At 34.7% G+C, this 27,082-nt stretch overlaps 1 protein-coding gene across 14 annotated transcripts in view; it reads left to right on the top strand.

The window, feature by feature from the left end:
* The window catches only part of USP15 (ubiquitin specific peptidase 15), a 207,338-nt gene that overhangs the window by 171,056 nt on the left and 9,200 nt on the right, over positions 1–27,082 (top strand). For 11 of the 14 annotated variants that reach the window (XM_074226234.1, XM_074226233.1, XM_074226232.1 and 8 more), the window contains 11 exons: positions 10,278–10,451; positions 14,318–14,476; positions 14,560–14,784; positions 22,506–22,589; positions 22,687–22,781; positions 22,877–23,068; positions 23,912–24,027; positions 24,428–24,703; positions 25,205–25,275; positions 25,671–25,786; positions 26,382–26,531. In XM_074226234.1, coding sequence (XP_074082335.1) covers positions 10,278–10,451; positions 14,318–14,476; positions 14,560–14,784; positions 22,506–22,589; positions 22,687–22,781; positions 22,877–23,068; positions 23,912–24,027; positions 24,428–24,703; positions 25,205–25,275; positions 25,671–25,786; positions 26,382–26,531 — 1,658 coding nt within the window. Of the gene's footprint in view, positions 1–10,277; positions 10,452–14,317; positions 14,477–14,559; positions 14,785–22,505; positions 22,590–22,686; positions 22,782–22,876; positions 23,069–23,911; positions 24,028–24,427; positions 24,704–25,204; positions 25,276–25,654; positions 25,787–26,381; positions 26,532–27,082 lie in introns of those variants that run through there. The other 3 variants (XR_012476191.1, XR_012476192.1, XM_074226239.1) reach the window with 2 other exon arrangements.

Genomic DNA, 27,082 nt, shown 5'->3' with positions numbered 1-27,082 from the left:
TTGCATTCTAACTGTCCTCAAGGACTGTCTTCCTTCTACAGATTTTTTTGTATCAAATATTGTGCTAAAAATAATCCATGATATGCAACTTGAAAAGATTGATTTTATGGTGGTTTTAGATATTGTGGCTTTGGAATTTTTATTTTTATTACATAGTGTCATACAATCAATTTGAGAGAGGAAGCTTAAATTTCTAATGAATCTTTACATTGTAATATACTTTTCTGAATTGATAATAATTTCTAGGTTAAGAGAGAGAAAATTTGATTTAAACTGACTTTCTAAACTTACATGACCTGTTAATGACACAACTGGACTGGCTCTGTCCAGTGGTCTATCTTTAATTACTTGGGTTTTATTGGCATATGTGTGTGTGTGTGTGTGTGTGTGTATGCATAATTCAGTATGTTTCACATTCACTTTTTTTTTTAAAGATATGTACTTTTTTGGACAATTTTACATCCTTTTAGTTTTTTATTTTTTTTGTTTTGATCCTGACCTGTAATTTCACCAATATTCAGAGCAAGATACTAATATAGAAACTTTACCAATGTACATGTTCTGTACCTTGTCCTGGAAAGTTTCTTGCAACCCTAAAAGGTTAAGTAGCTGATCCAGGAATACATCCAGGATGGATCAGAGGCAGAACTTGAACCAAAAGTCTGCTTTATTTTAAGCAACCTCTTATTTCATCAGAACACAGTCTTAAAAATTGTGTGTTGGTGTTTAAGGATAGCAACTTGTGCCTAAAAGATAAATCATTGGTTATAGCTTCTTAATTGAAAACAACCCAATTCCTTCCAAAAGCTAGGAAAAATCACTTGTGGGGGCAGCTAGGTGTTATAATGGATAGAGCACCAGACCTGGAATCAGGAGGACCTGAGTCCAAATCCCACCTCAGACACTTAAATAATTACTTAGCTGTGTGCCCTTGGGCAAGTCATTTAACCCCATTGCCTTAAAATAAATTTTTAAAAAGAAAAAAAGGAAAATCACTTATATAGTAGCAGAATTTTTTTGTTTCATCTGTAATTGAGGCACTGTTTTTGCAAAATATGTCTAATTATGAAAATAGACATTGGTTTGTGTTCAGTGCTTAGAAGAAATTGAAGTAGACCGTGGGTCTAATGACAAATCATCAGAACATCCAAAAGAAATTTCATAGACCTTGCCTTTCATTTTTGTTTGATGTAAATGGTGACTTTTATTTAGATGAATTCTTGAATTTAATTATTACAGATATATCATGTGCATTATCATAATCTAGTATTATTTCAGAAGAACACACTTCCCTTTGTAGAGGTAGAGAACTATGGATTTGTAACAGTATGTATTTGTACTATCAGACTGCTTTTCCTCTTAATTTTTTTGTTATAAAAGATGGCTTATTGGAGCAAGAGGAATCTTCAGAAATTGAGATGACAGGAACAAAAGATATAATTTTAAAAAATTATAACTAGGAGATAATATAGCAAACTGTTAATGACAATCATTATTTCCTGCCTCATCTTTCCCAAATGATTCATATAGCCACTATTTGAGCCCATTATTTTCCATGTCTCCTCTAAGTTTTCTTTTTATAGAAGTTTTTAGCTGATCTTTTGGAATTTCTAAAATGATACTTTAAATTTTTTTATTGTATTGTAACTACTCATTTTTCTTTAATTATTTTATAAAATATAAATTGAAGGAATAATCATAGTATACAGGTAAGAGCAATGAATGTGTAGTCAAAATAATCTGGTTTCAGATCCCAGATATATATATATATATATACTATTTATTTCTATGTCTTATTATTCTTTTTAAAATTTTTATTTATTTAAGGCAGTGGTGTTGAGAATGACTTGTCCAAGGTCACACAACTAGGTAATTATTAAATGTCTGAGACTGGATTTGAACTCAGCTCCTCCTGACTCCAGGGCCAGTGCTCTATACACTACACCACCTAGCTGTCCTCTATGTCTTCTTACTCTAAAAATCCCTTCATTTTTTAAACCTTCAAATGCTCATCTATAAAATGAGGTGCTAGAATGTAAACTGTCTCCAAGTTATCTCCTAACTCAAAGTACTCTGTACTTCTACTAATTTGCCACTTATCATAAACCCACTAAGAGTTTCTATTGCTCAAAAACACATGTCCCTGCAGTGTACCTGTAGGTGAGCCCTGCACATCTCACTATGTTTGCCCTTAGACAACTGACTTAGAATTTGTACTGAGCTCAAGTTTCTAGCCTTTCAAACTTGTAGCCACTCCTCTAGCTATGTAGCCACAGTCACAGATGAGAGATAATGAGGAATCCAGGATGACTCTTAAGCTTTGAGTCTAAAGTTCTGGGTGTGGGGTAGAGAGGAAAAGATAATGAGGGTTTTTTTGGACATCCTGAGTTTTAAGGTGTTTCCTGAATATCCAAGACATTTGGAGCTAAGAGTTTGGAATACAGGAGAAAGAGAGAGATTGGGGTAAAATAGGGATATTTAAGAATCATCAACATAGAGGTGGTAAATAAATCCATGGTACCTGATGAGATCAACAAGCGATGTAGTATAGAAGGAAGAGAGAAGACACTCCCCAGGCCAGAACTCTATGGGACACCTATTAATAGAAGAGGATCTAGCAATAGAGATAGAGAAATAACAGTCAGCAGGAGAATCAGGAGAGAATGGTGTCCCAAAAGCCTAGACAGAAGAGTGATCAATAGTGTCAAAGGTGTCAGAGAAGTCGAGGACTGAGAAAAGACCACTAGATTTTTCAAAGAAGAGATCATTAATAATTTTGGAAAGAGTAGTTTTGATGGAATAAGGTTGGAAATCAAATTGTAGGAGTTTAAAAAAAGAGAAAAGCGAAGGGTATTGGCAAACGACAAAGAGCAGAAGAAATGTAGGTCGATAATTAGCAGGAATGAAAGTATCAGATTTTTTCAGGTTGAGGGATAACATAGATAATAATAAATGAACCAGTCCAAAGGGAGAGATTAAAAATATATGAAAGAGTTGGGATACCATAGAGAGCAATCTCTTGGAGCTGATAGTCTGAACAGGTAAAAACTTTAGCCTTGAAAAGGAATAAATACCATTTCATCATGTTAGAAGGGATAAAAGAGAGAAGAGTGGAAAAAGGAACTTGAGTGATGAGATGAAGAAGAGGGAACTCATGGTAAATAACAAAATTTTTCTGTAAAATAGGATGTTAAATTCTTAACCAAGACAGCAGGAAAGGTTGGAGCCATAGGAGGTTTGAGGAGGAATAAAAACATTTGGAAGAGCCACTGAGGAAAACAAGAGAATGAATTGATAAGAGAGAACTGATTAGGATGACCTAGCAACAGTGAGTGTCCAATTGAAGATGTGTAACATAATTTTGTAGTGGACCCTTTCAGAATGTTTGCATGATTTTCTCCATCTTCATTCAACAACACTTGTGCAGAGGCTAGATCCAATCATAAATATCATAAGGGGGGGCTAGAGATTTAAGAGGTGAACAGTCGAGAATTGATTTGGTTCACCAAGGGGTTAAAAAATAGAGGAAAAAAGGAGAGTGGCTAGTGCATTAGATATGGCCTAGGAGAAAATTGAAGGGTCACAGGATTGAAGGTCACAAGGCAGAGTTTTGTAAAGGAAGACAAGATCAACTGAGGTTAGCTGAGTAGGTTAAGGAACTGAATTATTTGAGGGAGAATCATCATATATATGTTGAAGTCCCTTATTAGGAGGACAGGAATTGAGGAGGAGAGAAAAATTGGGAGCAAAGTGTCAAATTCATTGAGGATGGAAAGGTAGGCAAATAGCTGCCAGGATTTTGATTGGGTGATAGATATGAATAACATTAATCTCAAAAGAACAGAGGTTACTGAGTGAGAAGGAAGAGGAGAATCTTGAAGTGGCAGTGAGGAGCAAAGAGTATTCCAACTATCTGGCCTCAACTAATGAGCCAAAGAGAATGAATGTCTTTTCAACCAGTATTGGAAAGGATGACCAGGGAGGCAGTATCATTAGCAGGGATAGAAGGAAGAGAAAAGGAAATATATTGCCTGTGGATTATGTATTCCAAAGGCACAGTTGGAATTACTGAGTGGAGTTAGGTTTAGACTTTTGGAGTGAGAAAATTGAGGGAGATGGAATGGAAAACTGATAGTGTGGGGGTGTTGAAGGAAGTTTGGATGGTGTTCTACAAGAGTTGAGACACTGGGTTGTGAAGGACATGGCCAGATGTGAGAATGTGGAGAGTACCACTTCTTTACTCTCAAAGACAAGGCAGAGCAGGAGGTGGGAAGCAAAACAACCCACAGATTGGGTTCTATCTTTGGTCTCATTAGATGAAGAATGTAAGATCTAGAGAGTTGGTGATTAGCCACCGTGGTTATTTAGGTACTAAGTAGGAAAATTGGGATTTGTACCCAAGTGCTTAAAACTCTAGAAGCCTTGGCCTTTAAACAGTATGGTATGAAATATCTTAAAAGAGTGGCAGGTACAAGAAGAACTGAGAGTGCAAATAGATTGAATGTGATTGGTTTTGAATATTTCTTGAAAGCAAGATACAATTCACAGTGAAAGGGATGTCTAACATAAGGTAAACATACAGATAAATAGAAAAGGTAGCTGGAAAGCTAACTACCAGAAAAGTGAAAAAGAATATATTTAGTATTACTTGTAAATATATTGAATATTATAAGTAGTCAGTGAAAAAAGAAAATAAAGTCATTTCTACAGCATTTTATTGAGCATATTGAGAGTAAAAAGAGTATTAAATAGAAATAATCTTGTAGCTTGCTGGAAAACAGCACAAAATAACTTATCCCCATCTTTCCTTAAAATTATCATCTTGTTTTTGTTTACCATCATCAAAAGTTTAGGAAAGATATTCTTGGGATTGTCAACATTTCTGATGTTGGATATGGTGATAAAGAAAATTTTAAAAAAAATTAAAAAATTGGGGTTAATTAACTTTAATAGCTATTTTTAAATGTATTATATCAGAATCTTGATTTCAAGATAGGAGAAAGTAATTATAGCTTAAATTCAAGAAATGAAATGAAAGTCAAGAAATTTGACAAAAAGAAAGGTCTTTGGCAAAATGGGTAATTAGAACACCTACCAAGTGAAATTGTAGAATCTAAATGCCCCGGATAACCTTTTAATATGATATACCTATTTAAAGGGCAAATTTTATAAAATACAATCTAAATTATCTTTTTCTCAGATAATTTAAATTAGTGATCTCCATCCACTTTAAAACTGGACAACACTTTAGCCTTTTAAAATTCTTTCTTTTAGAAAAAAACAGACCTGAGGAATCACTATTTTTGGATGTTTCCTTACTATTTGTTAATTCTCTAATAACCTTGAGGAGTAGATTTGTGGTATGATTAACATTTTCTAAGTATTAACAAAGGGATAATAAGTTATGTTTTTCAAAGTCATAGTTCATTACTGTTGGAGGTTATTGGGTTTCCTCTACTGCTGAGGATACAAACCTACTCAAATTCAGCAGCCTTTTCTATATTATTCTTTATTCTTCTGCTATATTTAATATTGTATCTGCCTTCTTTTTCTCAGTTCAAGGATCAGTATAGTTTTCAGATTTTCTTGAACATCTGTTGTCATTTTTTTTTTTTTTGGTCTTGATTTGCTGTTGCTAAACTTTTTCCCCATTGTTAACATTGGACATTGTCCACAAAATTCATGGGATCTTTTTCTTCCTCACAAGTTAGAGCTCCATTTTTGTGACCCCAAAGCTAGACATGTATAAAACAAATTCATCATTGTCATAGCCCCAAACTCTGTTTAATATTTTGGGGATTTTTTTTTAAGTTTTCCTCCTCTCTCCTGGTAGCACTACCACTATTTAATGTCCTAATTATCACATTCCCTCCTGCATCCAATTTAGTTGTTCAATTTACATTTATTACCAAACCCTACCATTAAACAAAACTTGATTAGACAGTGTCTATCGCTTGCTATATATGCGATAGACACTGCAGAGATATAAAGACAAAAAATACACTCTGTACTTTAGGGGAGTCACATTCTTGTGAGTGAGACAAAATGAAAATAAACTGTGTACATCTAAGATTTCTAGGATTTATACACAGTCTCAGTGGGAGGGGGGCGATAGGAAAAATTTCTTTGAAGAAGATGGAGTATGAATTGAGATGATACTTCTTCTTCCCATGAACCCATAGATCTACTTCAGCCTTCAGTTTGTGTCCTCCAAATCTAGCCAGCTCATAAGAACAAGTTGTCTTCCTTAGGTGTAATTCTCTCCCCTTTTTTAGAACTTAAAGGGATTTTACATTGCTTTTGTATTGAAGATGTAAAACATGGTATAAATGTTACTTGTTTTTTTACTTTTCTTCTTTATCTGAGCCTGTTCTCTGTATGCCCCTTTCAGCCTTCTTTCCCTTTTTGTCTTTACCTGGTTCACCAGCTATCCCTCCCCTCCTGCACCAGGCTGACTCCTGCATCAAGTTCTCACTTGTATTCTTAATCCCATAGAAACAAATCTACTTCTTGAGAAAGACTTGAACTCTGCAAACCATTTCCTTTTGTGAAATATTATTTTTTAAACACTCCTACCAATGAAGTTTTCACAAGTGATCATTTAAGATCCGATAAATTGATAAGTAAGCATTTTTAAGTACTAGCTATGTGCCTGACAGTAGAGCAAGCCATTAAGATTAGAAACAAAGATTTGAAACTGCCCTCAAGGGGTTTGTAGTCTATGAAGATAAAACATGGACATGAAGCAGTATAAACAAATTAAATCAAGGTGGTGGTAGAGCAGTAGCAACTCCAGAGGGGTCAGAAAAGACTATTTAAAAGGTAATGCTGGAGGAGAGTTTTAAAGGAAGCAAAATTGAGGAGGGTAGGACATTCTAGGTTGGGGGCCCCAATTGTCAGAATAGAGACTTGTGGATAGTCTCTATTATTTCTGAGGAACAGCAGAAATCCAGGTTGAGGGTGGCTAGGTGGCGCAGTGGATAAAGCACCAGCCCTGGAGTCAGGAGTACCTGGGTTCAAATGTGGTCTCAGATACTTAATAATTACCTAGCTGTGTAGTCTTGGGCAAGCCACTTAACCCCATTTGCCTTGCAAAAACCTAAAAAAAACTAAAACAAAAAAGAATCCAGGTTGATTTGGGCCAGGTTTAAAAGGAAAAGAGTGGACTTTGTGTTAGAGACTTAGGAAAGTTTATTGAGAAGAAAGGTATTATGTCAGACCTGTGCTTTAGGAAAATCACTTAGATAGTTCTATGTAGGATTTGAGAGGGCTGACACAAGATTGAGAGACTAATTATAAGCTATTACAATAATACAAGCAAAAGATTCTGAGGACCCTGAACTAAGGGGACAGATGTAAGATACAATGTAGAACAAAAAGTGACAAGATTTGGGAACTGATTAGATTCACAAGAAGAATGAGAAACCAAGGATAATACCAAGGTTCCAATCTTGGATGACTGGAAGGCTAAGTTAGTATACAAAGGCTAGCTGAAATGAGTTCTGTTTTAGATATGTTAATATTTGAGGTGCCTAACCCGCCCCCCCAGGTTTAGATGGCAGCTAGAAGTAATTGACTAGTGCTCAGGAGAGAGGTTATGACTAGGTGTTAAAAAATTGGGAGTTCTATTCACAGAGATAATAAAATTTATGGGAACTACTGAAGTTAACTAGTAAGAGCCTAGAAGAGAACCCAATAAAGAGTTTTGTGTATCAGCCATATTTTGGAGGAATGGACCAACAGAGGAGATTAAAAAGGATCAACATCAGGAGTGGCTAGGTGGTGCAGTGGATAAAGCACTGGCCCTGGGAATCAGGAATACCTGGGTTCAAATCCGGTCTCAAACACTTAATAATTACTTAGCTGTGTGGCCTTGGGCAAGCCACTTAACCCCATTTGCCTTGCAAAAAAAAAAAAACCTAAAAAAATCAGCATCAAATGGAAGAAGAACTGGGGGTCGGGGTAGAGGGGGAGTATATTTGCTCCTTTCATAGCTTCTCCTCTGGCTCTAAATATAAAGACATATATATTTATCTCAGTCCAGCTCTGGTTGGTCATGGGTTTGGAGGAAGTTTTTATAATTCTAGCATTAGTAATGACAGCCAACATTCAGATGCTACTGTAAATTTTGCACATTGGTGTATATTATCTCATTTCAGCCTCACAATCCTAATGAATTAGGTATTGCAGATGCTCTTAAACCCCTATTTTAAAAAATGAGGAAATCAAAATTTAAAAGTTATGGTTTACCTGTGGTCACACAGTGAGATGATTCCAAACAATTGTCCTTTCTAAGTGCACACCCAGTACTCCACTGTACCATACTACAACTTTTTTGTGTGTTTATGCATGCATGGTTGTGGTTGCTTATCTCCCTAATATTTATTAATTTTACTCTCTTCATAACTCCTCAAGGACCCAAGACAGTATTTTCTTCACAGTAAACCTTGATAAATGCTGTTTACCTTAAATCAACTTTGCTTTTACTTAGTTATTTGATAGATAAGAGATTCCTGCTATTTTTTAAAAATAAAGATGATGGAATAACATTACTAGGTTGTAACAATTAGACTTCAGTCTTTCTTCCCTAACCCCACTACCATTGCTAGCCATATTAATGAAAGAAGAGGGGAAAAAAAGAGTGAAATAGAAAAAAGCTAAAGGTTTTGAGAGGGTAAGAGCAACGAAGGAAACTGTTATCTCTCTTAGTGGCAAATTCTTCTCCATTTCTCCCTCCTTAATTAAGCTCATTTTCCCATTTGAAAAGTTCCCAAGGTCCATCCCAAACTGCTAAAGTTAAATTCATGATCAGATAGATTGTGTAGTAATAAATCCTAGTTAGTATATGAAGTTCTAACTTTGACTTGGCATGCTGTATATTAACCCTAGATCGTTCTTGAATAAACTCCCCAAATAGATATTATAATTACTTAGATTGTGTTTGTTAATTTGTAATGTCTAGTTTCAGCAATAACAGTGCCCTCATTGTTTTTTAATTAGTCAAATCAATTTCTAACATTTTTTCTATAGCTATTTTAAGCTAATAATATATAAGATGCTCAATATATAAATCAGATTCTCTATCAAGTTATCTAAATATTTCTCATCTAAGTTGCTTTTTCACACTAGCCCAAATGAAAAGTAATCAAAAATTTAATTCACTATTTCCCATTAAAGAGAGTCATTTATCTCAAAAAGGTATTGGCAACTGGCTTTTAATTTCTCCTACCAAACACAAAAAACAAATTTTCCCATTAAGGAAATTTCATAGGCACCCTTTGTGATAATACAGCTTTATTTGACCATTCTAGTGTATACTGTGTGGCATAAAGTGGAGCCTGAAAAAGCCTAATTCAAAAATGAATGTTTTACCCTCAGAAATGTTAAATGATATATTATTGTCAGCTAATAAAAGTGAAATTTAAGATTGAATATTAAGAAAATGCTTGCTTCTATCAGTTTTATGAAAAACTGAATTTTAGCCCATTGGTTTATTTAATTTTGGTTAAAAAAAAATAAGTGAACAAATCTGTCTACAGTTTTTAACTTTCCCCAGAAGAAAGTTGGATTGCTGGGATATTGGGAAACTAGGAAGAGTAAAAAAGCACCTGCCCTGAGTTCTGAATAACTGTTTTACTAGACTCAGCTGAAGTAAGAGTCAGAACCATGCCCACCAGTTATCATTAGGCAAAAGGAGAGCTTGGGCTTTGTAGTGCACTATATTTATTGGATAATGGCAATAACTGAAACAAATACCCTTTAAAGCAATATATTTTGTTTGCATGGTACTATAATTTTTTACTATTCAGGCAGATATTTCAAGTTATTGAATTAGTAAGTCAACAATAACATCTACAAATCAAAGAATAAGAAGCAAGCAATGAACATCTTTTCTTTCAATTAACAAGTAATCTGTTACAGTTAAAAAGTTTTTACAAATATTGAGAAATGTTATAGAATGGTTCTAAGTATGACAAATCAAAATATTATTTTAGTGTTTTTATTTATTAATCAACCAAATTGAAATTTGAGAGCATAGACTGGATTAATTATTTGGGTGGATTATTATTATTAATATTATTATTGTTGTGGATTAATTACTTGTGTTTTTATTGATCAAAAGCTTAACTACCATCAAAAAATTGTAGTTAAAAGTCTTCTATATGTCCATTACTAAAGAAAAAAATCAGTTCCTTCCATCACATTGTCATAAAATCTTTTGAAAGTGTGAAGTTATATTTACTTTTACTTGAAGTCACCAATTTTAACTTTTTCAGTGTTTGAGCAACACTCCTCCACTTACTGAATATTTCCTCAATGATAAATATCAAGAAGAATTGAATTTTGACAATCCCTTAGGAATGAGAGGTGAAATAGCAAAATCTTATGCCGAACTCATCAAGCAAATGTGGTCTGGAAAATACAGCTATGTCATCCCAAGAGCCTTTAAGGTTGGTATATAATGTGCATGGATGGAGAGAATGCTTATATTGATGAAATTATAAATTCATTGAAATTTTGCTGTATGAAATTAATTGAAAAGAGTGAGATTTTATATATGTGTGTGTGTATGGAGAGAGAGAGAGAGAGAGAGAGAGAGAGAGAGAGAGAGAGAGAGAGAGAGAGAGAGAAAGCACATGTGTAATTCAATTCACCCTTTAAAGCATTCACTTTTTTCTCTAAAATTTACCTTATCATTGAAAACTTTGGACCTTTCTGTTTTTAAGTTTAGCTTGCAGCATAGTTTTTCAAGTATTAGTACCATATAATCTTTTTTTATTCTTTAATTAAAGATTTTATTTATTTTGAGTTTTACAATTTTTCCCCCATCTTCCCTTCCCCCCCACCCCCCCACAGATTTGTCAGTCTTTACATTGTTTCTGTGTTATACATTGATTCAAATTGAGTGTGATGAGAGAAGTCATATCCTTAAGGAAGAAACAACGTATAAGAGATAACAAGATCAGACAATAAGATATCAGTTGTTTTTTTTTTTTCTAAATGAAAGGGAATAGTCCTTGAACTTTGTTCAAACTCCACAGTTCTTTTTCTGGATACAGATGGTATTCTCCACATGTAATCATTTTTAAAAGGTATAATTTCATTATTGAATGAATTTATTTTGAACAAAAACATTGCTTCTTAGTGATAAAGTAAAGTTCTTTGATTCTTATATTTGGCACCGTGATGTTTTCCAGCTTTAGTGAAACCAAACTTTATTTTTACTTTCTCTTGTATATAAATTGTTGTGTGTGTGTGTGTGTGTGTGTGTGTGTGTGTGTGTACATACTGGGGAGATAGACACATATATGCACACATTTAAGTACACTCTTGTACCTATAAATTTTACAAGTAATGCATAAGAGAGTTTTATGATTCCCTTTACATAAGAGAATTTGAAACACTAATTACAAGTTAGTCTTTTTCATTAATAAAATTTTTCTAAGATCACCTTTATTAGTCTCCTACTACTTGCTATCTGTACTTGCTTTTTTTAAACTAACAAGTTGATACTGCATATACTATAAGACTTGGTGAGTTTTGAAGAATTGGTTGGTTTTTTTTCTTATAAGAAATGAGGGGATAACTAATAAATTTGAAAAATGAAGGGAATGTGAAAAAAATTTTTTTTAATTTTAAAAGAAAGCTGACATTCTGTAATCCAAATTGTTAATATATTTTTCAAAATAATACTAGCATTTATACTTCAAAAACTGAAAATTGTATGTGTATATCTATGTATATCTTCACATTTGTACATCTATCTATATGTTCACATTATATAGCATAAAAATATAATTATTCCTATTACACCTGTAAAGCATAAATATTACCTGTATTTTATACTGAATAACATAACTCTTCAGTGGCACAGATAAAATTATTAGAAAATAATACTTAGTCTTAAGTGGTTTAAATCTATTATTCAGACTACTACCATTTTCTATCTTGTATTTTTTCCTTTTTTCTAGAGAGTTTCTATTTTACAGTATCATGTATGTGATAATAGAGTCCTCTGCAAATCTTGCCAATAAAAAAATGTTTGTTGAATTTGTTATAAGCTTATTGGGTTGACTCACAAAATGGCAAGATCTATTTCCCTATAGATCAGTAAAGTGATAAGAATATTTTTCACCAGAATTGCAAACTATCAGTGACCACATGAAAACTTTTCCTAATTTATTAATAAGAGAAATCAAAAGTAAAATAATTCATGATTTAGCTCACCACATCCATGTCAGCAAAGATGATAAAAAAGAGGAGCCATCCATGATGAAAGATCTGTGGGATGGAAGGCTTACGTGTTGGGTAGACATGTAAATTCATCCAGTAATTCTGAATTTTGCTTTGTATTCATGCAAGAAAATTGTCTAGTACTTTGAAATATAGTAATCCCACTCCTAGGAATACTCCCAAAGGAAAACATCCATTATATCCAAAATGTTAATGGACAATAGTGGCAAACAAAAATTGTTATATTACTTTACAGTAAGAAATGATTAATATGAAGAATTACATGAAAAGGTGTATATGATCTGAAATGAAAAGAGAACATGTTAACAGTGACTGGAGCCATATAAATGAAAAAATCTTTAGAAAGGAAATCGAACTTCAATTTTTTTAAACACTTAACAATCCTGAAAAATATATAACAGAACATAACAGAAAAGTGAGAGATTAGGGCATAAAATTGTATGTCTGTTGTAAATTATTATTGTAAAATGGAGCAAGAAAGTGACACAGTAGATAGACTTTGGACCTGAAGTCAATAAGATTTATCTCCCTATGTTCACATCTGGCTTCCGATACTAATTGTGTGACTCTAGACAAGTCACTTAACCCTATTTTCCTCATCTGTAAAATGAACTTAAGAAGGAAATTTTCAAGAAAATTCCAAATCTGATCACAGAGTTGACCAGTCAACTAGCTGGCACAATGAATAGAGCATTAAGCCTTGTATTCAGGAGGACTTGTTCAAATCCAGCCTCAGACACTTGATACTTACTAGCTGTGTGCTCTGTTGTTTTTCTTTGGCACAAGGCAGAGGGATTGAATTGAAAAGAAGGGACTTGGATTAGATTGTTTCAGAGATCCTTTCCAGTTTTTGAGTTTAAAAATCTTTACATTGAAGATTGAATCTATTGAAAATTATAGGGGTGGCTATTAAGCCTTGTATTCAGGAGGACTTGTTCAAATCCAGCCTCAGACACTTGATACTTACTAGCTGTGTGCTCTGTTGTTTTTCTTTGGCACAAGGCAGAGGGATTGAATTGAAAAGAAGGGACTTGGATTAGATTGTTTCAGAGATCCTTTCCAGTTTTTGAGTTTAAAAATCTTTACATTGAAGATTGAATCTATTGAAAATTATAGGGGTGGCTAGGTGGCGCAGTGGATAGAGCACCGGCCCCGGAGTCAGGAGTACCTGAGTTCAAATCTGGCCTCAGACACTTAAGGATTGCCTAGGTGTGTGGCCTTGGGCAAGCCACTTAACCCCGTTTGCCTTACAAAAACCTAAATTAAAAAAAAAATTATAGAAATATAGTGGGGAGCTTAGTGCAGTGGGAAAGAGAAAAGAGATCTATGTTTAAAGTCAGAAGATGTGTGTTTTTAATCCAAGCTCTGCTGTTTCCTGCCTATATAAGTCACTTAACTCTTTTGCTAGCATTATTCAAATGCAAGGCTTTGATTACATGATCTCCAGGGGCTCCTGACCAGCTCTAATTTACAAAATCATGAACTTCAAGAACAGTTTGTGGAGCTTTTTGTATTCTGGTACATGATGACATGGAAGCCTAATACCAAAGTAGCAAGAGTTAACAAAATTGTTTCTTGTTTTGTTTTTTAGGCAAAAGGCAAGGCAAACGGGGTTAAGTGGCTTGCCCAAGGCCACACAGCTAGGTAATCATTAAGTGTCTGAGACCAGATTTGAACCCAGGTACTCCTGACTCCAAGGCCGGTGCTTTATCCACTACGCCACCTAGCCGCCCCAACAAAATTGTTTCTTAAGGAATCTATTTTTCATATATAGATTGTTAGTTTTTTTTCCCCTCCTCACTTCTACAATATAAGTAGTCAACTAACAGACATTTATTAAATATGTATCATATGTTATAAAAATAAAGACAAAAATGAAATACTTCCTGCCCTCAAGAAGTTTTCTTTTTATTGAGAGGAAAAAAACTTTAATAACTATATAGCATCTCTAATTATATGAATGTTTACAAGGAATGATAAAGTGTAACTATGCTTTTAAAATTTTTTCATTTATCAATTCTGAACATAAAGCTACATTTAATTCTTTTTGGTTTTATTGCAGACACAAGTAGGTCGTTTTGCACCTCAGTTTTCTGGGTATCAGCAGCAAGACTGCCAAGAATTACTAGCTTTCCTCTTAGATGGTCTCCATGAAGATTTGAATAGAATTAGGAAAAAACCTTATATTCAACTGAAGGATGCTGATGGAAGGCCTGACAAGGTAAAATTTCCCTGCAATTACCTTATGTAATATTTGTAATTTTGCAATAGTTTATTTTAAAAATGTGTTTGTTTTATTTGTAGGTGGTTGCTGAAGAAGCATGGGAAAACCATTTAAAGAGAAATGACTCTATCATAGTAGATATATTTCATGGCCTTTTCAAATCAACCTTAGTTTGTCCTGAGTGCGCTAAGATTTCAGTAACATTTGACCCGTTTTGTTACTTGACTCTTCCACTGCCTATGAAAAAAGAGCGTACCTTGGAAGTTTATTTAGTTAGAATGGATCCACTTACCAAGCCTATGCAGGTAAATATTATCGTTTGCAGTTAAATAACACTATTAATGCCATGCTTATAACAATGACGCAGATTCATTTTGAACCTTCATTTTTCTAAACCAATTTAGATAAAAAATAAGTTGATTATATGTTGCCAAGGATTTATGTGTTCAAGAATTTAAGACATGATTCTTAGAATGTGAAATAATTTCATAATTGTGTGGCATTACTTTCCCTATAAAAGCCACAAAAATAAAATAGTTCCTACTCTCAAGGAACTTGGATTCTGTTGTGTTTCTCTCAGTATTTTTTAGATGTCTGTGCCAGTTAGTTTAGTTTGTCCCAGAGTATAAGTCCTCCATTCTTTTAGTCTCCTTTTTCTTCCTGCTCAAGATATCCAGTATCCTCTTACTAATCTCTGACTAGATTTTCCTATTTTGGCACTTCACTTATCTCATGTGCCTTACTCATTATTATTGAGTCAGAGGACTGACAAGGTAAGCTGATAAACTAATTTGAATTAGTGATTGGTGTTAATAGTTAAGTTATATTAATATGTTCCCAGATTAAGATTTGAATTTCACTACCCAGTCTTTGGATTTTTTAAAAAATTTATTTATTTAAGGCAGTGAGGTTAAGTGTCTTGCCCAAGGTAAGACAGCTAGACAATTATTAAGTGTCTGAGGTGGGATTTGAACTCAGCTCTTCCTGACTCCAGGTCCCATGTGCCACTCACCTGTCCCCAATCTTTGGATTTTAACACCTATTTGTGAGTTCTTAATGGGATGCTTGAGCAGGTTTAGTGATAAAGATGTTTTTGGTCAGGGAAGTCTGAAATCTGGTCAATTAACTGTGCTAAAGGGTAAGATCCATAGTGAATGCATGCCCTGTTTAATTTCAAATGAAGAAAATTTCACTTTCCTGAGAGTCTAATCAAAAGTACTTGAAATCCATCAGTGCAAAATCTACCACTATTGCACAAACAACTAAAAGTACTTGTCATTTTCATCTTTCCATGTAAAAAATTGCAAGGTTTTCTCCAGAATGCATATATTGCCCAACAGCAAGCCATAATAGCTAACTCATCATGGATCACCCCCCATGGAATTAACATTTTACTTCTGAGGTCACTGAATATATCAGTTTTTACTTGCAATTTTTATTTTAGTATCCCCAAACTCCCCTAGAAGCAAATTTGGAATAGAAAGGGCCAGAAGAATATGAATCATTCACACACACATAATACTCTTAAGGATTACTATAGTTTTCCTTTCAAAAACTCTGTGAATTAGGCTGTTCCAAACTTTATCTCCATTTTCCAGTTGAGGAAGCTGAGACACAAAGGGTTTAATTGATCATAGTCATACAGCTAGTAATTGTCAGAACCAAAACTTGAACTCTTGATTTGTGACACCAAGGCATAAATGTTCTCTATTACACTCTATTGCCTAGTCGCCCAAAAGTACACTTGTGGACCTCCCTTCAATGCCAGTTCATAATTACTACCTAAGGGGTGTTTTATATAAAAAAAATGAAAAATTTAAAAAAGGGAACCTGCCAAAGATAAGTTTGCATCCTCATTTTAAACCATATTGATGCTTTCCCCAAAGTAGATTTCTGTTGACACCAAGAAAGGAAATATGGAATCTGTCCTACTCCATACTTCCTTTTCCTCAGTCAAATGAAACTGCTTTTCTCATGACTGTCTCTTTTTTCTGCTTCACTTCTTTGGAGCTTTTCCCTATTCTTGGAAGGAATAAAGAAGCGAGAGTTTGATTTTGGGAACAATTCACATCTGAGAACATGTTCTGCCTTCTAGTTGACATCAGGTTTTTTTCTTTTTTGAGGTCAGAGTGAGGCTCCTTGCCCTTTAAAGTCAGATTTTATATTCCCCTCATTAAAAATACTAACTTATAGATCTCTCAAAGAATAAAATGTGTTCTATATAGTGAGCCCCTTAGGGATAACACTTTTTCTTTCTTATTCTCACTTTTTCTCTGTCATTTATTTATATGGAGAGAGGGACAGAAGGAGAGAGAAAATCCAGTCACTGGATTTGTGCCTTAAAGCATAAATTGAGATAGCCATTGTCTATCAGTAAGCCATCACAGACACTGCTCCTGGGTGAAAATAGTCACACTGCCTCTTTTCTTGTAATTTGTCATTTTCAGTTCTTTGATTACAAAGTAGTTATTAGACATTGCTAGTACTCAAATCATTACTTGGTCAATGCAGTTATAAGACATAGTTGTCTAGTCTTAGAGGACTGATGGACTTAGTCTCTAGTGTACTAACTGTAGCTATATCTGAACAAATAATGAGGTTCCTTCCAGTGATTAAATTCTTTAGCTCTTCAAATAATAGGGGCATGGGGGAAAGTAAAAAACAGGGAAAGTAAAAAACAGTATATTGTGAGAAGAAAAAGATGTCTGGAGTCTGTAAGAGAACTAAATTTGGCATAAGGAAGATACCAACTCTTTGACAATGGCAAATTAAGTAACAGCAAGGTCTCCCTTAGTTTCCTCCTCTGTAAAATAAGCAGATTGGATTCAGTTACTTCTAAGGTCCCTTTCAGCTCTAAGTCTGAAATCTTATAAAATAGGAAGGCATGAGAAGTTTTTGATTATCTTTAAGTTTTGCATTTCAACAAAATTACATTTTAAATGAAATAAATATAAATCTTTTTCTTAATACTTATCCACAGAAATTTTTCTATAAGAACACATAATTTTTATATTCTGTTTTTTGTTTTTTGCATGGCAATGGGGTTAAATGACTTGTCCAAGGTCACACTGCTAGGTAATTGTTAATCAGCTGGCATTGGATTTGAACTAAGGTCCTCCTAACTCCTATTCTCTGGGCACATAGCTGCCCCAATATATTCTGATTTGTTGAAGAAAAAGTTCTGAACAAAAGCTCTTCAGTCACTAGACAAGCATTTTAAACACTCATGTGACAGAGACTGTGCTCAACCCAAGAGATAGAGACAAAAGTGAAATTGTCCTTACACTAAAGGAGCTTACATTTTATCAAGACAAAATGCAAAGTAATGGAGATGGGAAGGGGAGGGAATGGCACTTATTAACTGGAAGTCACTGCATAAAGGAAGTAGCTCTTAGACTGAGCTTTGAAAGCCACTGGGGAGTCTGAGGATGACAGACAAGGAGAGAGTACATGCACATTCCAGGTTAAGGTCTGCCTTGGCTAATGAATGGAGGAAATTTGTGAGCAGAATATGATAAAAGCACTGTTTATCTAGACTTCAGGTTTTGAAGAACTTTAAATGCCAAGTCAAAAAACTTGTGTTGAATCCTAAAGATAAAAGATAGTGACCAGATCCAGGTTTTTACTTGAAAGGTAGTTTTATGTGCCTTGACCAAGTAGATAATCTGTGAGAATGAAGAAGAATATTGGCATAAATCAAAATTCAGTTTATTTCCAGAAAACATTTTAATATTTAGACATGTAATATATGTGATTTACGTACATTAGATAAAGCCACTCTCTGAAAGCACACTCAAGAATAGTAGGAAAGATTTTTTTCTATTTCTCTGTCTTGTTACTTATATCCCATTCTATTCAGAAATAAATAAATGAATATATATATATATATATATAATATATACACACACACACACACACACACACATACCCAGACATCCTATATAAAAATCATTAAGAATTTATTAGATTCATAATATGTACCAGAAAGTATGCTGGGGAAGTGCGGACATGCATACAAAAAGGGAATGGTCCCTCCCCTTAAGGAATTTAACATTGTAAGAGGAAATAGCATAGATGTGTAAAAAAAGGTAAATAAAAGAGAATATTAGGAAAGACTTTATGTTGAAGGTAAAGTTTTAACTGAGTTTTAAGGAAATAAGGGATCCCAAGAGGCATAGTTGAGGAAAGAGCACATTGCAGATATGGTTAGAGACCAACCAGTGTAGTAGCAGGAGAAGGCTTGTCACACTTGGAATAGGAAGGACAGTTTTTATGGTTCACAGAGGGAAGTAAGGTCTATAATTGTTTTATTGTTGTTTTTGGTTTGTTTTTAAAGGTTGGAAAAGTAGATTAGAACCAGTTTGTGAAGAAACTTAAAAGTCAAGCAGAGAAGTTTCTTTTATTTTATATAATAGGCAATAGGGAGACATTAGTCTTTTTTGAGTATAGGAGTAGCATAGTCAGATTTATGCTTTAACTGTGTAAAGAATGAATTGTAGCAAGGGGGGCGGAGCCAAGATGGTGACAAGAAGAGATCCAGTCTTAGGCGCTCTCTGATAAAATTCATCAGCTAAGGACTAACTAAACTTTCGAGAGACAGAACCCACAAAGGAACCCAGTGAGGCAGTTCTCCTACTCAAGGTAACCTGGAAAAGAGCAGAAAGGCTCTGCTCCCCGGGATCGGAGAGGTGGCCCACCAGAGGGGTGGCCCACCAGAGCCAAAGAACCTCAGCCTCCCGGAGGCAGCCCCAGGGCACTGGGGGTCTCAGCTCACAGCAGCAGGGGAGTCTCCTGAGCTGCACCCCGAGGAGCATCAGGCATAAAGTGGGGGAACAGCTGGGGACCTCTGACTGAGCGAGCACATGGAGCCCAGCCCTCAGGGCACGCAGCAAGCAGCATCATCTTTCCCCAGACCTGATCCAGGAAACAGAAGCAGGCTGAGCCAGTAAGCAGGAGGCCCCAGGGCATGAGCCCATTGAGCTGAGGGAGAGGAGTGAAGAGAAACTGCGAGCTCAGTCCTCTGCCCCTGGAACAGGACTCTGGGGCTCTGACCACATTCAGATCCTGACTCCAGTCTAGGCCCCCCCATAGAACATCAGGGCCCCCCACACACACATCAGCCCCTTGGCAGAGGGGGCCACTTATGGTCATTCACAGACCAGGAGGGAGGACAGAACCTCATACACTGAGACCCTTGTGGGAGTGTGCCAAAAGCTCAAGAAACACCCCAAACCAAGCCCAGGCTGGGAAAATGAGCAAGCAGAGAAACAAAAAGAAGACCATTGAGAAATATTTTGCAAATGAGCCCAAGAAGGACCAAAATACTCAGTCTGAAGATGAGGAAGCACAAGCTCCTGCATCTAAAGACTCCAAGAAAAACAGAAATTGGGCTCAGGCTATGACAGAGCTCAAAAAAGACTTTGAAAATCAAATGAGGGAGTTGGAAGAAAAACTGGGAAAAGAAAGGAGAGAGATGCAGGAAAAACATGAAAATGAAGTCAGCAGCTTAGTCAAGGAAATCCAAAAAAATGCTGAAGAAAATAGCATGCTAAAAACCAGCTTAGGTCAAATGGATAGAACAGTTCAAAAAAAGTTATTGAGGAGAAGAATGCTTTAAAAAGCAAAATTGGCCAGATGGAAAAAGAGATAAGAAAACTCTCTGAGGAGAACAAATCCTTCAAAGAATAGAATTCAGGGAGATTGATGAATTTACCAGAAATCAGGAATCAATACTTCAAAACCAAAAAAATGAAAAATTAGAAGAAAATGTGAAATATCTCATTGAAAAAACAACTGATATGGAAAACAGACTTAGGAAAGATAATTTAAAAATTATTGGAATACCTGAAAGTCATGATCAGGAAAAGAGCCTTGACATCATTTTCAAAGAATTACTACAGGAAAACTGCCCTGATATTCTAGAAGCAGAGGGCAAAATAGAAATGGAGAGAATCCACAGATTCTGCCAAGAAAGAGATCCCAAAAAACCAACCCCTAGGAAGATTATAGCCAAGTTCCAGAACTCCCAAGTCAAAGAGAAAATATTACAAGCAGCCAGAAGGACACAATTCAAATATCGTGGAGCTGCAGTCAGGATCACACAGGACTTAGCAGCAGCTACATTGGAAGCTCGTAGGGCTTGGAATACAATATACCGGAAGGCAAAAGAGCTTAGAATGCAACCAAGAATGAACTACCCAGCAAGGCTGAATGTCCTCTTCCAGGCAAAAAGATGGACTTTCAGTGAATCAGGGGAATTTCAAATATTCCTTTTTGGAATGGCCACTGCTGAACAGAAGGTTTGATCTTCAGATACAGGACTCAGGTGAAGCATGGAGATTGGAGGAGAGGGGGGAAATATGAGGGACTTAATGATGATGAACTGCATGTATTCCTGCATAGAAAAATGACACTGATAATATTCATATGAACCTTCTCAGTTAATAGAGCAGGTAGAGGGTGCTTTTATAGTTGAAGCACAAGAGAAAGCTGAATTCGAAGATCAAATATGGTGTAAAACTGGAGTCAATAGAAAAAAAAAGGGAAATGGAAGGGGAGAAAGAAAAAGGAGAGGGGGAATAGTCCAAGATATTTCACATAAGATTTTTTTTTTAATTACAATGAGCTATTGCAATGATATGGAAGGGGGGAGGCAAGGGGGAATGAGGGAAACTTTGCTCTCATCAGAGATGGCTAGGAGAGGAAACAGCAAATATACTCAATGGGGTACAGACATCCGGAGTAAGAAGGAGGGGGGAGCAGGGGGAGGGGGTGGGGATGTGAATAAAGGAGGAGAGGATGGACCATGGGGGGAGAGTGGCCAAATATAACACATTTTCTTTCTTACTTCTTGCAAGGGGCAGGGAATGGAAGACCTGCCCAGAACCACAGGGCCAGGTGGATTCTGGGCCTAAGGGGTGGTATGGGGGCTCGGGGCTTCTTGGCCCCAGGACTAGGGATCTGTCTGCTGCGCCACTCAGCGACCCTACAGCAGAGTCATAGTGAAAGGAGAGAGAAAATAGAGTACATGGTAGTGGAGAAATAAGAAAGGGGAGGGAGTTGCGATCAGCAATGGCAATGGTGGAAAAATACGGAAATAACTTTTATGATGGACTTATCATAAAGAATGAGATCCACCCATGACAGAGTTGTTGGTGTTGGAACAAAGACTCAAGCACATTTTTTGTTATGATTATTTGTGGGAGGGTGCAGGGCAAGTAGGGCTTGATGGCCTGCCTGGGGCCACATAGCAGGGTGATCTTTGGGTGTCTGGGGCCTGATTTGGACACAGGTGCTCCTGGCCCAAGGGCCAATGCTCTGTCTGTCACCCAGCCACCCCTACTATTATTACTATTTTATTTTATTTTGGGTCTTTTTTTTCTTTCTGTTTTTTTTTTTGTTTTTGCAGGGCAGTGGGGATCGGGTGGCTTGCATGTCACACGGCTGGGTGATTGTTGGGTTTACGAGGCTGGATGTGGACTCCAGTGCTCATGGCTCCAGGGCTGTTGCTTCGTCCATTGTGCCACCTGGCCATACCTAAAATTAGTACTATTATTATTTTTTTATTTTAATTTTTTTCCTCTCCCCTTTACTTTTTTCGCCCAAACAAGTCTATCTATGTTCATGGGGGAGGAGGAGGGGTATTTTGTTTACTTGTAAACAAGAATATTTTATTAATGTAAAAAAAATTTGTACAAAATGAGAATAAAAAATAAATTTAAAAAAATATTTTAAAAAAATGAATGAATTGTAGCGAAGAAAACCGTGAAAGAGTGAGACCAATTAGGAAGCTATTTCAGTAATCCAAGCTAGAGATAATCTGGGTCTAATTGTGGGTGGTAGCCATTGGAACAGGTATTTGAGCAATGTTGTAAAGTTAGAAAAGACAAGAATTTTGCAAATCTAGATTACTGGAAGTATGGTGACAAATTTTTTTTTGATAGAAATAAGGGAGTTTGGAAGAGAATTGTCTTTTGGAAAAACTGATATTTTCACTATAACTTGTTTAACTTTTTTTTTGTTTTAGTACAAAGTAGTTGTTCCTAAAATTGGAAATATACTAGATCTTTGCACAGCTCTATCTACTTTGTCAGGGGTACCAGCTGATAAGGTAAGATTCTTTTTTATTTTTCTTTTTTTTTCCTAATTTTTAATTTTTTCAGTTTTGTTAATTCAATTTAATAGCAATTTTTTTCATTTCCTTTTAGATGATAGTTACTGATATTTACAATCACAGATTTCACAGAATATTTGCTATGGATGAAAATCTTAATAGTATTATGGAACGGGATGATATTTATGTGTAAGTTTATAAAATGTTGTGCAATAGATTATCTAAGAAACTTTGCAAAAGAAATATACCATTCTGAGATTTCATGGTCACTGCTTTTCTTACAGATTTGAAATTACCATCAATAGAACAGAAGATACTGAGCAAGTCATAATTCCTGTTTGTTTAAGAGAAAAGTACAGACACACAGGTTATAGTCACCATAGTGGTTCATCACTCTTTGGCCAACCTTTTCTTATGGCAGTACCTAGGAATAATACTGAAGAAAAACTCTACAATCTTCTGTTGGTGAGGATGTGGTAAGTGCCTGCCAGGTTTACATTAAGAAAGTAAATGAGATGGAACCAGTGTAAAGACTTATCAGACTGCCTGGGGGCGGGGGCGGGATCCAAGATTGTGGGGAAATTGTAAAATTAAAAAAAACTTTAAATCCTATTTTCATAATAATACAGAAAAAGTAAATGAGAAATCTAAATAAATGTCTAACAAAAAACTGGTAAAATATTTTCAGAACATATGTGAGTGACTGTTTTTCTTAAGAGAGTTAAGTATTGATAGGTAGCATTTCAAAATTTTCCTCTTTAGTTCCCTCTAAAATTTTTATTTGTACTAAATATGGCATGTAGACTCTTGGCAGATATTGGTCTTGATCTCTCACTTCCTTTATGAGCAGTAATGTACTTTATGCTCAGTGTATTTTAGTACATAGAGGAACCTTAGAAATTATTTAATCAAGCTCCTTCATCTTACATATATTGTGTATTAATTTGAAAGAAAGGCATTATTATCTTGTCCACAAATTTAGAAATAAAGCTAAATTTTAGCCATATAAGTTTTAGAATTAACTTTACTTATTAGAAATTTAAAAATGTATATAATTTTGATCAGTTTTATTTGTGTTGTGATGTGAAAGCTGCCCACAAGACTTTTTTGGAAAAACTGATATTTTCACTATACCTTGTTTAACTTTTTTTTGTTTTAGTACAAAGTAGTTGTTCCCAAACCCCTCCCTCCTCAGTCTAATGTTATAAAGTTACTTGTGATTGATCACATTAGACTGAGGAGGGAGGGGTTTGGGAGAAAAACAAGGGAAACAGAATTAGACAATATATAGTTTATGGTTTACCATGATTTTATTTTAGCCGTTATGTAAAAACATCTACTGAAAATGAAGAAACAGAAGGATCCCTACACTGCTGTAAGGACCAAAATATTAATGGGAATGGCCCAAATGGAATACATGAAGAATGTTCCCCAAGTAAGAGTTACCTATTTAAATTATAGAAAGTATTCTCTTCCATTGTTGTTTGAGATGTATTTAATCACCTATAAGAATTTGATCTATTTTTTTTAATTGCTAATTCATGTCCTTTGAAATAGATCTTAGACTGTGTTGGTTTTCATTCTTTTATTCCATGCACCTTGCATAGTGGTGCTTAATTATGAAAAAACTGGTGGAGTTCAGGAAAAATGAGCTGTCTTTCTTGAAGTCCATAGGACTCATTTTTAAAACTAGTAAAATATCTGAAATGAAAGCCCTTTTCTTTAAGTAATTTGTTATTCTGGTTTAGAAGTTAAGAGTGAAGAAAATACATTTTCAGGCTTATTTTGAAGAGTTTTTGTTTATTTTTGTTGTTTTTAACTATTATACTCCTCAGGTGAAATGGAAACAGATGAGCCAGATGATGAATCCAGCCAGGATCAAGAACTTCCTTCAGAGAATGAAAATAGTCAATCTGAAGATTCAGTTGGAGGAGATAATGATTCTGAAAATGGATTATGTACTGAAGAGACTTGCAAAAGTCACCTTCTCATGGGACACAAAAAACGATTATTTACATTCCAGTTCAACAATTTAGGCAATACTGATATCAACTACATCAAAGATGATACTAGACACATTAGATTTGATGACAGACAGCTTAGGCTAGATGGTAAGTTTGTTTCTGAATAAGTCCTTGAATACTAATTTTGATTAAAAATATGTTGAATTTTTTTTTTAGTCTATGGAATTTCTTTGCTGAATTTACATACTTATATTTATCTTAAAATTTTTTCTATCTAAAATAGGACAGTTGTAACCATTGTTGGAAATAATAATTTTAGAAATGGATAAGTTATTATTATTCAAATAGTTATTTGAAATTTGTATTGCAATTAAATTTGTATTGAACTCATGCCATTAAAATCATTCTTTAAAAGTTGCTAATTTATGAAAATGTCCTTGGAAATAGCTCTTACACTGTGTTGATTTTCATCTCTTATTCCCAGTACCTGGCATAGTGACTTGCACATAGTAAGTATTTAATCAATGATTATTGAAGTAAATGAAATAGTTTTCCTAGTAACCCAAACATGTTAAAAATGCTTATTTGATATTGAAAAAATGAAATACTTTTGGATATTTAAAAGGTAAAATGTATTTTTCATCTTAGAAAGATCTTTCCTTGCTTTGGATTGGGATCCTGAATTGAAAAAAAGATATTTTGATGATAATGCAGCTGAGGTAAGTCACTTAATTATTTCATCATTTAGCATTCTGAAATTAATGATGCATATTAGTATAAAAATTTTGAACAATATGTTGAATCTGTTTAGTGTACATAGTTGTTTAGTGCAGGTTCTTTAGAGAAAAAAAAACTTTTCAGAAAAGACCAGTAGTTCAAACATTGGCCAAAAATGAGTGAAAAGTTCATTAAAATATAGTTTATATTTTAAAGGTTGTGGTTTAAAGGCATTTTAGAAACTTGTTAAAAACTATTAGCTGCAATATAATTTAATATTTTCAGAGAAATTCTTCGTATTTTAGGAGTTTGTCGTTATTTTTCATAGTAAGGATGGTATCACTAAAATGAGTTTTGTTTCATTTGTTCTCTTAACTCAAGAAATACTTCTCTTTAGGATTTTGAAAAACATGAAAGTGTGGAATATAAACCTCCCAAAAAACCTTTTGTGAAATTAAAAGATTGCATTGAACTTTTTACAACAAAAGAAAAGCTAGGTGCTGAAGATCCTTGGTAAGAGACAACATTAAATAATTGCTTCTAATTATTTCCTGTAAGGATTTGTACTCAGGTATGCCTTTCTTGAGGAGAAAAAATAGCTGATTATTAAATTATGGCTTGATAAATAGTAATAAGCACTGATTTAGGTGGTAAATCTTTTGTGAAATTACTTGGAAAATGTGAATTACTTGAAATATAGCTCTGTGTGTGTGTATATGTGTGTGTGTGTGTGTGTGTGTGTGTGTCTTTGTTTACATTTTCAGATTTGTAGTAAATCATTAGTAAATTACAGAGATATGAGTTAAATTTCTATTTACAGATTTTTTATAGCTATTCTAAAATATTTGCCATGGAAAAGTCCATGTCATAATTGATTTCAAGTAATCCAGAGGTTATCCTTTTATTTGTAAATTGTACTACTTTTACGTATTTTTATTCATGTCGTTTAATGATTGAAATCTATTAGAACTTATGATTTGAAGAAACATTGCTTTCTGTTAAAGGTATGGAAAGGACTTCCTTGATTTATTTCGTTGTTAATATATCTAGTTTCTTTTGCTGCTTTTGTTCATTAACCAAATTTCTAAAATATTTTTCTTTATTTTAGGTACTGTCCAAATTGTAAAGAACATCAGCAGGCTACAAAAAAACTAGATTTATGGTCATTGCCTCCAGTACTGGTTGTTCATCTTAAGCGGTTTTCTTACAGCAGATACATGAGAGATAAATTGGACACATTAGTTGATTTTCCTATTAAGTAAGTTTGAATTATATTTGCTAAATTTTAGGAAACCATTAATATGTTTTAGAATTATTGAATTATCGGGGGTGGCTAAGTGGCACAGTGGATAAAGCACCGGCCCCGGAGTCAGGAGTACCTGAATTCAAATCCGACCTCAGACACTTAATAATTACCTAGCTGTGTGGCCTTGGGCAAGCCACTTAACCCCATTACCTAGCAAAAACCTAAAAAAAAAAAAATATTGAATTCTCATTAAAGATAATTTACCATTTTAGTTATAAAAATGCATTGACATTTAAATCTGGGTAACACTTGATGATAACATACTGTGGAATAAGTTTAAATTCTTTTTTTTTCTTTTTTTGTTTAGTTTTTTTTTCTTTCCAAGGCAAACAGGGTTAAGTGGCTTGCCCAAGGCCACACAGCTAGGTAGTTATTAAGTTTCTGAGACCGAGTTTGAACCTAGGTACTCCTGACCCCGGGGCCAATGCTTTATCCACTACGCCACCTAGCCGCCCCTAATAAGTTTAAATTCTAAGTCCCCTGCTAATTTTACTCTTATTTCC

Source organism: Macrotis lagotis, chromosome 2 (assembly GCF_037893015.1).
Source record: "Macrotis lagotis isolate mMagLag1 chromosome 2, bilby.v1.9.chrom.fasta, whole genome shotgun sequence".
Lineage (NCBI taxonomy): Eukaryota > Metazoa > Chordata > Mammalia > Peramelemorphia > Peramelidae > Macrotis > Macrotis lagotis.
The sequence above is the reverse complement of the archived record's forward strand: the minus strand, read 5'-3'. Positions and strand labels throughout refer to the sequence as shown.